Source organism: Alosa sapidissima, chromosome 4 (genome assembly GCF_018492685.1).
Source record: "Alosa sapidissima isolate fAloSap1 chromosome 4, fAloSap1.pri, whole genome shotgun sequence".
In the NCBI taxonomy this organism is placed as follows: domain Eukaryota; kingdom Metazoa; phylum Chordata; class Actinopteri; order Clupeiformes; family Clupeidae; genus Alosa; species Alosa sapidissima.
This window is the reverse complement of record NC_055960.1, coordinates 30,353,226-30,364,983: the sequence shown is the minus strand read 5'-3', so window position 1 is coordinate 30,364,983 and position 11,758 is coordinate 30,353,226. Positions and strand designations below refer to the sequence as shown.

The 11,758-nt window shown below is 39.8% G+C and overlaps 1 protein-coding gene across 2 annotated transcripts; it reads right to left on the bottom strand.

Moving 5' to 3' along the window:
* Positions 1-1,395: 1,395 nt before the first annotated feature.
* On the bottom strand, positions 1,396-5,412 carry emc3 (ER membrane protein complex subunit 3). 2 transcript variants are annotated; one of them, XM_042089064.1, is made up of 9 exons: positions 5,206-5,412; positions 4,534-4,694; positions 4,380-4,437; positions 4,142-4,235; positions 3,919-4,023; positions 3,742-3,823; positions 3,264-3,343; positions 2,361-2,443; positions 1,396-2,248 (listed from the first exon to the last, which is right to left on the bottom strand). In XM_042089064.1, exons 2-9 carry the CDS (start codon positions 4,686-4,688, stop codon positions 2,120-2,122), a joined length of 786 nt encoding a protein of 261 aa, XP_041944998.1. In that variant the 5' UTR covers positions 4,689-4,694; positions 5,206-5,412; the 3' UTR covers positions 1,396-2,119. The 2 variants fall into 2 exon arrangements, with proteins under 2 accessions (XP_041944998.1, XP_041944999.1); XM_042089065.1 differs by having other exon boundaries at positions 5,346-5,381.
* Between the last annotated feature and the right edge of the window lie 6,346 nt (positions 5,413-11,758).

Genomic DNA, 11,758 nt, shown 5'->3' with positions numbered 1-11,758 from the left:
TCCGGAAAGGCTTGATGAAATTCATTCTGGACTCTTTATCCGACCGCATAAAGACCTCGGGATACTTCGGTTTGGCTTTAGGGACCCTCTACTCACTACCACGTAAGTGTAATGTTGTTTGGAACTGTAGAAGAGGTATAAAAATAGCGTTTTGTAGCAGCGAAATGACTTGCCCTGGTCACTTCCAGGCTAACGAGTTTTGACTAAAAATGGTAAAATTGAACTTTCTCAAAACACATCCGAATGACATGATTTTGATGTCAACTCAACGTATGTACTCCCAATCATCCGTAAATTGATCTAAAGTGCATTTTACTCCGGATAATTCCTTTAAGGTGCATGGTAACATGAACCCCAAGAAAAACCTGAACATTTTCAATCTCTGCCAAGACACTAAAAGTGGGTCACGCCTGGATCATCCATCAGGTCAATGAACAAAAACAAACATCCAGATCAAAACAAAAATGGGGTGGCAATAATTGTGAGCGACGCGTTTTTGTTAAAAAATATCTATTTCTTAATGAGATTTTCCTTTTTCTCAAAACAGATTGGATTTTACTTCAAGGCTGGATTTTCCTTTTTTTATTGTGAGATTACAATAAATCACCAACAGATTTTTTTTTTTTTTTATATATATATATATACCTGTTTTAGTCAACTTTAGAAGAGGTGCCAATAATTCAGGAGGGTGCTGTAATTCCCCTTCAGGTGGGTCAGGGTGGTATGCAGGTTAGAGATGGCATCATCTCTGGACCTGTTGGCTCAAATTGGAGGGGGTCAACAGAGCTTGGCAGGCAGGATTGGCTGTAGTCATTTAGGCATGATGGACTTGTTTTTTGGCACAGGTACAATAATGAACTGTTTCAAGAGTGATGGGTGACAGCTTGAGTCAATGACGTATTAAATGTGTATAAACACATGAGCTGGTAAGCACAGGATTGCAGTAGCCTGTCAGAGATGCCATTGGGTCCTGCAGCTTTCCTGCATTTAGCCTTCTTAAAGACCTCACATCCATCACAAGAGACAGAGAAAGGGGTTTCCCCGCTTCAGTTATCCTTCTCATCTGTTGCTACGGTCAGGGTAGGCCTAATACCGCTTGAGTCGTAACATCATAGCGTGCAAAAAAAAAACAAAACATTAAACTCATTGGCAAGGGAGTTACTCACTCTCATCACCGAAGAGGACTTACCTATTCAAGAAACGTTCATGCTGTTTTGCGACTTCACTCATTAAAGTCACAATCAAAAACAGATGAAGGGGTATCCACCTTTTTGGCAGGTCATTGTGAGCAACTGGCTAAGTGAAATTGCAAAACATAAACGGCATACCCTTGAGACTAAAGTTCTGGGAGGAAACCGCTGCTGCATGTACAATGAAATTGTGTAGACTAGCACATGGAGACAAGCATGTTTAATGTGGTGAAATCTCTTTACAAAATATATTACAAAACAAATGAAGTGAAATAAATAGTACAGAAATGGTATACAAAATTAACACTAATCACAAATATGGTAGATGCTTGTTAAACTGTTAAATGAACAGATTTCCCATCAACTGAAAACTTAAATGGGAATGCATTGTGAAATTACAGGATTTAGTATACTAAAAGGGAACACAGTATAATGTGTGTATAAAAAGATCCTAACCTATCCTAGAACCATAGGACATTTTTTCACTATTCAGTGGTCACAAGAAAGTCCTTTCAATCATTTCAACAACAACAAAAAAAAACACCTCAATGGATCTAAATGCTGAAGCTAAATTAATGTCCAACCAAAAGCTCTCAAGATTGAAGTATTTTCTATGGATTAGCTTTATCCCTAGATTTGATCCTAATTCTTAACAATAAGCTGCAATTTAGACCTCCCATTTTTATTTGAACTGCAGAAATTAAGAGTGTTTAGCATCATTATTAAAAATGATCAGAAAAAGTGTAATAGCATAGGTAATGTGGAAAATAGTGCATGCAGTTGACAACTTTTAACATGGCACCCCTTCACGCATCTCATAGCCAGTTAAAAAGGTCCACCGGTCAACTTTCAATTCAACTCAACTTCAACTAGTCCATCTTAATAGTGTGTTACAAGCCCACATTGCATTTCAGCTGTCCAAAAATCCATCAGAAGATTCCAGTTGGTAATTCCCGGCTGAACATTCCACAGTAGTCCAGATCCTTGCTCATCAACTCATCTTCAACATTTTCCAAGGCCCACTGATGGTCTGTTAATTCTAGAGCCTCCCATTCTGCCTAAGAGAGAAGACAGAGGGACAGACACTCAAGATTCTGCTTATATCTACAATCAAGTCCTTGTCTAATTTATGTTAATGATGTACCGCTTTTAGAATGCTAGTTCCCTTACCTTAAACGCTTTGTTGGTGTCTGCTGGCATTGCCATGGCAGCGCCACTCATCTGATCCTGCATGATTCTGGACTGATCTGCACCTGTGAGTATTCAGTGACATGTCCATGTTTATCAATGATTAACAATGATTAATACTCTTTTGAGTTCAGTATGTAAAACTGTAATGGGTGTTCTTTGAATAAAAATGAAAAAAATGATCGGGCCAATGTAGCAGGGTTCCTGTTTCCTGTCCAATCAATTTCTCCATGTTTTAATGCGAGTTGTTTTAAACATGACAACATTTGAAGCTATTATAAAGCTAAATGAGACTGTTCTGACAAATGAGCATGACTAAAAAGACTGGGAATAGCTTCAGTTTGTCACACCACCAGCCAGTATAAATCTGTCCTGGTCATTCATATTTATAAAACTGCCGTGGTTAAAGCAAATTAGCTTTGCATGTTTCGCATTTTTGCAGGTAAACATAATGTGTCTATTCCTAAAAGTAACAAAGGAATACTAACAGTCAGTCACACACTCCAACTTTATTACTTTATCCAACTGTATTTACTCTCATAAAACAACATAGCTCAAACGCTTTGGCTTAAAAATGCACCCATCATGGACCTGTGGCACAAGCCGCTGCACTGTTCCACATCTGGGTCTTAGTGGCCATGGGGACTCAGGTTTGATTCTGACATGCAATAATGTCCCGTTACCACCCCTGTCTCTCTCTACTGTCTTTTTCACCTGCACTTTTTCTTGGTTCTGACCCCACCAGGTTATACCCAAGTTCTAAGTTGGTTATTGTTTATGCAAGTGGTATAAATGTAAACGTTGTAGTCTATTTTCAATCTTGTGGGGAAAATACTTGAAACATTAACATTTTATTTAACAGCATACACAGGTATAAACCATTACCATTATCTTGTCCCAGAATCAATGAGTACATGCTTCGCAGGCCAAAAACATTCAGGAAATACCAGGATGCTGAACTCACCCTATAAAGATAAACAAAAGGATGGTGAAGGTCATACTGTTGCAGAAATCACAAATACAGTTAATCGAAACAAGCCCACTTGTAGCCTGAGAGAATATGAAACAAGGCCAAAATAATCTAAGTATACCAAAAGACTAGATATTTGAATATTTGGGACTTTATCTGTATTATTGATGATAAGATGCTTTAAAGTAGGCTTTTGTCTACAAATAGCCAACAATGTTTCACTTTCAATTACCACAATTTCCATTCACTTTTCATACACTGAAATACAGCAAGACAAAAACATCAGTTATGGACTTCTATGAAAACAGCTAAAAAAACATATGTGCAATTCGCAAATCACTGATTCAACCACATGAGCATGGCAATAAGGTCACTAACTAAATGACTACACACCAGGATGCATCCAGAGAGAGGAGCTCAATTCCCTGCTGAAGCATTGGCTTGAAACGCAGAGTTAAAGGAAAGGGGACCTTAGCTGCAAAGAAAGAGAAAGGTTTAGTCAGGTAACACCCTGTTATCTCTTTAAAACTGTTCACACTTTAACTGCACACAGGATGTTATCAGGCGTACTTGTGACAAACCCCGAGAATGTCCAGTTAATCCACCCGCCAATAAGGATCATCGGCAGCACATTTGTGACATTGCCTTTCATCATATCAGTTAGCATACTGGGATCTGCACAAGAAAATATGTTAGTGTTTCTTCATAGAATGACACCAATAAAACCAAGACACTTGCAGCTAGGTCTGAAGTTGTTTGTATAATGGCATAACAAATGGGAGGCTGTTCTCACCAGTCATTGGCGAGGGAGGGACAACCTTTCTTTTGGTCTTTTTAAAGAATCCATCTTCTTGATTATTGAAATAAAACTTTCTCATGAGGAATGACTTTAAAGGGGAAATATATATGAATTATAGTAATAGCTGTACAGTTAATTGAAATAAATGTTAGTAGAAAATACTTAATATGATGTAGATCCACATATAGAAACACTCTTACTGACCAGTGTAAACACCAACAAACATGCTCACCTGTTTGGGTATATACTTTCCATTCTCTCTCAAAATTCTGCTCCTGATAAGTACTTGACTGAAAGAACAGGTACAGAAAGTCTTGAGTTGCACAACTACCACTTTTCAGTAACATGAAATTAGTATGAATGCCAGAATTGAGACTGAGAATTACCTGTCTGAGACTTGCTCTAATGTAAGTTTCTTGTCACTTTGCAGTAGTATTGACACGTAATGTCTTATCACTCCAACCAGGAACGTTATGAAGACTATGGGTAGGACCACCCAAAGACGAATGTTCGAATCCAGCAACAATTCTGGCTCTGCCATGGTGCGCTGACAGGTCAAGCAAACCCATTATAATTAAGAGCAAGCTCGAAGAAAAGGGACATGAAATCCATCATCATAATGAAAATGAGATTAAGCGCTCATTGGGATGTTACTTAAACAGGAAGGCATGGACTCGCCAAGCGTCCATTGTTGTAGCTAGCCACCGTGAATCTTTATCCATTTAGCAAGAGGTTATGAGTTAAAACAGCGGACACCTGTTTATAGGATTAGCTAAATTTCTAAAATAAAAAATCCTTACTGACTTCAACCGGACAGAGGCAAGAAGGAATATGTAAGGTTATTTCCATTCAACATTGATGTTATAGCTAACCAATGCACTAGCCAGTTAACAGCAGCAGGGCTATGCCAAACGATGTCAAAATGTCAATGACGGTTGCATGCATGCTATGATGGCTAGCTTGTGAAACGAACCAAGCTAGCTAATCGGCACTCGAATTTAGCTTATACGCTTGCATTTAAAGACACTGATAATTTGTCTTTGCAACGACAACGTTACCTCTCTAAGGAGCTTTAACGACGTTCCGATTCAAAACAGCCTGCACTCCAAGTCCAAGTAGTGTCAAGCTCTTGCAGCATCAGCAACCATGAACATCATCTATCTGGGAAGCTAGGTAAGCTAAATGACAATAACCCTACCCAAGGAACCGCACAGAGATGCAATAGACGCCCGATGGCTTTGGTACACTCGGATGTGATGACAAATGAAGTTGCCGATTAAATACAATCCTGAGAAATACTGACATCTAGCGATGGGGGAAAAAACTTTTCTCATCTCGAGAGAAGCCTCTCCCGACGACACTTGCATCTCGAGGCCTAGATGGTCTTTCTCGCATGGAACCTAATCAATCGAAATAACAAGTACAGTAACGTTTTTTATTCTAACTAGGATAGGATCCTATTTCAGACTTTTAACTGTATTAATAAAATTACACTATATGTAGGCTAATAAAGACACCGTTGAAGAACTTCCGGAATAATACTACCTTCAAAATAAAAGACTACTAGGCTACCATGATCAGGCATTCTGGGAATAGTTTTGTAGCCTAGTCAAATAAACCCGAATGCCATGGATGAATATATATATATATATATATATATATATATATATATATATATATATATATATATATATATATATATATATAGGCTAGTCCAAGAATTTAGCTGCATAGACCATGATGATAGCCTATACCCACACTCTCAGGTGTATAGCCTAGGCCTGTCAGTACATAATTGGGCACAGTGCACTGTGTTTTATGTTTAATGCATGGCAAGCATTAACATTTTGCACCACTGTCGATAGCACGATTAAGCAGACATCCCTGTAATACTAACTGGCCAACTAGAATGTCACTTTCGGCCCATGTTCCATGCACTGCCAAATGCACATAAAATGCTGTAACACATTGTTTTTATTTGATGTGTCCACATATAACATGATCACATTTGCAGTATGAATAGCCTACCAGATAGCCTATCACAACAATGACCTACATTTCCAGATTCTGAAACATTCATATAAATGCCTAGCATAAAGGTGGTTCTGGTGGATTTGTTACAAACTGAATGAATTGAATTTAGTCTTACCAGAGAATGTCTAATAAACGGGCTCTGGTCTTCCTCTGTACACACTTTTATTTTGAAAAGGATCATTCTTAGTTCCTGCTGCGTGCATCTCAATGCTGTAAATACAGGAAGTTGCAGAGCCTAGGCAACGATTGTTATGCCTAGGAATTCTCTGGAAGTAGCTCATTGGTAAGCATTTGTGGTCTGCGTTTCTATCCTGGAATTTTTAAATGTTTCTTGAATGTAGACGATATAATTTAGTATGATACCGAAGACCTATAGATGTCACTTTGCCAAATGCATTTTTTCTTATCTCAGTCCACATTACCTCATTGTGGGCCATTGGTCTTAAAAAATGCGACAATAACTGAACAGTGCGCAACCACTCGCCGTCAGACATGGCCGTGGTGCTGAGCAGAATTCATACACTTGCATGATGCGCTTGCGTTTTTTATAATTGTAACGTTAGGCTTTTTCACAAGTCGTCAAGGCCCTCTTTGTTTGCAGATATTTCCAGGACCTGACGGGGTCTACTCAGACTACTCTACACTACATTGGCCTAGCACTAGAGAAATCTAGAGTCGGAAGTTGAACTGGGAGGGGGGAGTGGAAAACATTCTCTGGGCGACTTGCTCTGTCGTTGGCACGGAGCTGGAGTCTCTAACATCAGTGGCTCAGAAAAGTAATCTTGGATATTGACGGCCATCCCTTACCTATCCCTAGAAGATCGTGTTCACTGGCAGACTCTTATCGCGGTCATCATGCTCAAGCTGAGCTGTTCAACTCTTCCCAGAAGTGGAGGGCTGAAATTGACTATTGGCCATTAGTCTGCCTCTCCCTGCCCCTATATCATGGCAATAGTCTTTATGTCTGTTAGTTTTTTTTTTTTTTTAAGTTTTAAAGATTTGTATAGTGAATTTCTATTGCTGTTACTTTCTTGTATTTTACAGTACAATACAGTACAGTAGATTTCAGGGATGGCTGTGGTCAACGCAGAAGTCAGTGAGCTCATCAGGACCCTGCGGAAGAAAGGTATGGGGACTAGCGCTATCGCCAAACATCTGGCCATGACTGGAATAAGACCTTCCTTGAGGACTATCCGCCGTCATTGCCGACGTGTTGTTGTGGAGAAGAAGAAACGAGAGCCGCGTAAAGTGACAAGGTAAATTAACTTTTTATTCTTTAAATATAAATTCAAGTTTGTAATTTTGACATGTTAACAAAAATAACAACAGGCTTTACCAAACTATGCATTGAAACAGTGTGTCTCTTTCAGTCAGGTGATGGAAATAATAGACTCCATCCTCAGAACAGATGATGAACTACCAGCAAGAAAAATAAAAGCCCTTCTCAAAAAAAAGCACAACATAAGAATCTGTTTAAACTCGGTGAGAAAGGCAGTCCAGAATCTTGGCTGGAACTTTGAGAATTCCAGGTAACACTAACGCGTCTCTTTATTATTTACCTATCTGTGATGATCGGGCACTCAACATATCCTTCTTACAGTAACATTTTGATAAATTCTGCTTACAGATTCGTTCAAATGAACCGGGCGAAAAACAAAGACTTGCGTCTAATCCAAGCTCAAGAATGGAAGGCTGCTGGTGAAAAGTTTGATGATGTTCTCTTCACTGACGAGACAACTATGGCACTGGAATGTTTTGCATTGACGTGCCAGAGAGAGACAAACTACAGGGGCATAGCAAAATCAAGAGTGAAACACCCAGTCCAACTGCAAGTTTGGGGTGGGATCTCTCGATGTGGACCTGGCCCGCTTGTCATTTTTGACGGTGAATGATGAAGTATTGAAAGCCCAAGGGTTCAAAATAAAGAATAAGATAAAGCCTATGCAAAATAAAGTGTTACAATGTGTTAACATATTATTTAACCCGCAGGTATTATGGATCAACACTTCTACGCAGAAGAAATCATCAAAAAAGCTGCTGGTCCATACTTACGGGAGTGTTTCCGTATGTCTACACATAGATTCTTCCAAGGTAGGCCAACAATCTGTTTTCCATAAAAGCAACGTGGTGCTGATTAGGCTACTAATGTTTGTTTAATGATTAAGTTGTCCTGTTTGATTTGGTCAGACAACGATTCAAAACACACAGCAAACAGTGTCAAGGCCTGCATTCAAAGTGAGGGGATCAACTGGGTACCGACACCGGCAGAGTAAGTTGCTGTAGTTATTTTAATAATCTAAAGTTAAAAAAAATATTCTGGATGAATACATATCAGAAAATAGGATAACAGTGCAGACATGTGTTTCTGTTTTTAAGGTCGCCGGATCTGAACCCCATCAAGTTAGTGTGGGCTTCCATGAAACAATACATTCTCTGTGAAGCCAAACCCACGAGCAAAGATGCACTGAGCTCTGCAATAGAGTTTTTTTGGCAAAACAAACTCACATCCGATGTCTGTAATAAATACATAGATCATCTGGACGAAGTCATCGACCAGGTCATAGTATTGAAGGGAGACGCAACTGGCATGTGATCTCCCCACAGGCCAAGGGATGTCCAAGTTTGCTCCTTTGTCATCTTAGTATTACTATTCCATATCCAGTGTGTTGTCAATTGCTATTCATTTTAACAAATATTCATAATAAAGTACGTTTATATTGTATACTATCTCCTTCTGATTGATTTGTGTCCCCTGGGATTTTTTTAATAAGGAAAGGAATATTCATGACACTTTAAGTGTTTTTTGACTCAATTTACCCCTGGACTGTTCGATGCAAATTATGGGCACTGCACTCCGAGGGAGATTGTTGGTCCACTGTGAAAATTGTCATTGTTGAATGTGGGGGGGGGGGAATGCTTAGACAGTGCTGTGCAAAGAATTACACAAATAGGCCTACATAAATTGGCTTTATTACTGCTTCTTCAGTTAAGCTTCTCTGTTCAGGATCTAGAGTGAACAGAGTGGCAAATATTAAATAGGCTAAAACTTGGCTATTTGTATAACAATGTCCACAAACATCACTCAATAACACACACAAAGCCAAGGTGAGAGATAGAAGGTAAGAAGGTATTTTCAGGTGGCCTAGCGATTTTTTGGGATTAATTAGAAAGCTTGCTGATCACCACAAATTGCATTTAAATCTGTAGGCGGACTGGGGGTAAACCACTACTGCCCAGGATCTTGTACTACACCCCTGGTAGTCAGACAGTAAGATTGCTGCTCTTTCCTTCTCACGACTGCGCATTCAACAGCTAATTTTTTAGATATCCCGGAGGAGAAACCCTCAATTAAATACACCTATGACTTGACACTCTGGCCTAAAGAAAATGTGCCCAGTGTACAGTGTTTTCAGGTTGCAGCCTGCTCCATCCAATGTTGCAGCCTGCTCCATCCATACTGTAAGAAAAAATAGGAAAGGTTTTCTCTTCGGATTGATACAGCAACGTGGTTTATTCCAGTGTAAAATGGTAGAAAGGTTCACAAAAGTTCAACCTATGCCTTCCCTCGGCATATTCTCTGGAGTTCTCTCTCCTTCGTCCTGTCTGCCTGAACTACTAAAATTACCAACTCAAGTAATTTTATGCTGGTCTCAATGCAAATTAATCTGGCTTCTACCCAGATAACCTTTTGTCCTATGTATATGATAATTGAGTTTACCTCACACCTTTGGCTGGGATGGTTTTCAATGGCTTACCCCCAAAACCCATTCTATGATTGTTGGTGTTTCACACCTCACCTGGGAACAAACTGTCTTGCCTGCCATCAGAACATCAGAACTAATCTTGGTTGGAGAAATGATATCACTCATACAATTCGGCAGGATTCATTTCTTACAATACACATTTTGATATGTGGTATCTCCCCCTAGGAACATCTGTTGTTGTGAAGCTTTGCAGAACAAAATTGACTGCTGTGTGCTGTGCTAGACAGGGGGTTGGATGCCAGGGCCAAAGCATCAAGGCAATCATTGCTCTCCCTAGTCCACTACAGGAACACATAGGCCTCTGCCAGATGATAGATGTGTGAATTATATCAGAATACATATTGCAGATTTGGCTGACATTTTCTGTTTGTACATTTAATCAAGGAGCCATAGACAGCATGAACATTTGCTTAAAGACGAGCTAAATGTCTCTCCACATGCTTCCTGCTCTCCATGGCAATGCTGATAATACCTGACCTTATTATCCTGTTCCACTTGCAGGCCTCAAACAATGCATGCTATGCAGACATGTTCTTCTTGCTTCAAGGTTGATAGATGTATTTAAACTCTTGAATTCTTTCCTCTTGGCTGTGAAGGCCCCAAGCTCTGTCAGGTCCTGCTTTGGGCAAGCTGATGAGCGAAGCCATCATTATATAATGGTGGAAAACCGACTGAGTGGGTGACAGGGGAAGACAGAATAGTTCTCAGGGCAGGGAAGGTTCTGAATAACACAGGGAGGAACCACAGGTGGCAGAACTTGTAGCTTGGACAAATACGTTAGACATTGCTCTACAAACATGGGCAGAACCTTTACAGACTCTAGGGGTCAGTTGGATCTGGTAGTACAACAGCAAATGCCACAGCATTGAAAGGATGCCACACTTGACCCCCACTCAAATCTCTTCTGCCTCTACTGAGGGAATCTGTGTGGACTTACTGTATGCTTTGTGCCGCACCACTTTATATTCATAAGTAGGTTATGTTCTTATACATGTTTTTTTTTTTTTTTAATGTCCTATGTTAACAGTCAGAATTGTGGTGGGATAGAAGAATGTTTCTCTGTTATTTGTTCTCATTTCATCCTATACTGTCCCTGACTACGTGTTAAGAGATAAGGGGGAATATTATGGTTTTACAGTGTTTCACTATTCTGCCCTATTATGCCCTTGAGCAATAGCCTAGAAATCTAGACGCACCCTAGTGGCAGCAAATTACATTTTACTGTGGGTCTGGCTCATCAGGCTACTTGAGCAAGGCACTTAACCCCAAGTCACTTTGGATGAAAAGTGTCTGCTAAATGAATAAAATATAAATGCAATGACTGTGCACTGGCCATGCCTGGCCTGAAGGGGGCACCAGCAGTCATAACATGCTTTTTGGCACTGCCTCCATGGCACACACTTAACCATAACATCTCACTGCATCACTCCAACTTATGCTGCATCACAGTGTCAGGTTCCTGCCTGAAATCTGAAATCTGGGTAGGCTATCATCTCACAATTGTGTCTTCATCCCTACAGTGTTTCAGGGTTTTTCTTGTATGTATGTGTATCAGGGATGTCTTCTTTTCCCTCTGGATCTACCTTGCAGCTTGTAAGACATTTCATGAGTGTTCTATAATGTTGGATAGTTAGTGTCTTCTATTTTGGCATACATTTATCGGCACCAAGGATAGACAAAAGCCCTGGCTGTTTCACATATATAGTTCTCATAGCAAAAATAGCTTAGAACAGCAAAGCATGGATTCCACAAACCTTTACTGAGGTGAAAGGGGAGAGTGTTGCTCACCCTCATTTGTATATCCATTCCACTC

Coding starts and splice junctions, on each gene's coding strand:
- emc3 (XM_042089064.1), bottom strand. CDS start 4,688: ATGGCAGAGCCAGAATTGTTGCTGGATTCGAACATTCGTCTTTGGGTG. Junction 4,438..4,533: donor TTAGAGCAAGTCTCAGACAG/GTAATTCTCAGT, acceptor CTGTTCTTTCAG/TCAAGTACTTATCAGGAGCA. Junction 3,344..3,741: donor CTCTCTCTGGATGCATCCTG/GTGTGTAGTCAT, acceptor TTATCTTTATAG/GGTGAGTTCAGCATCCTGGT.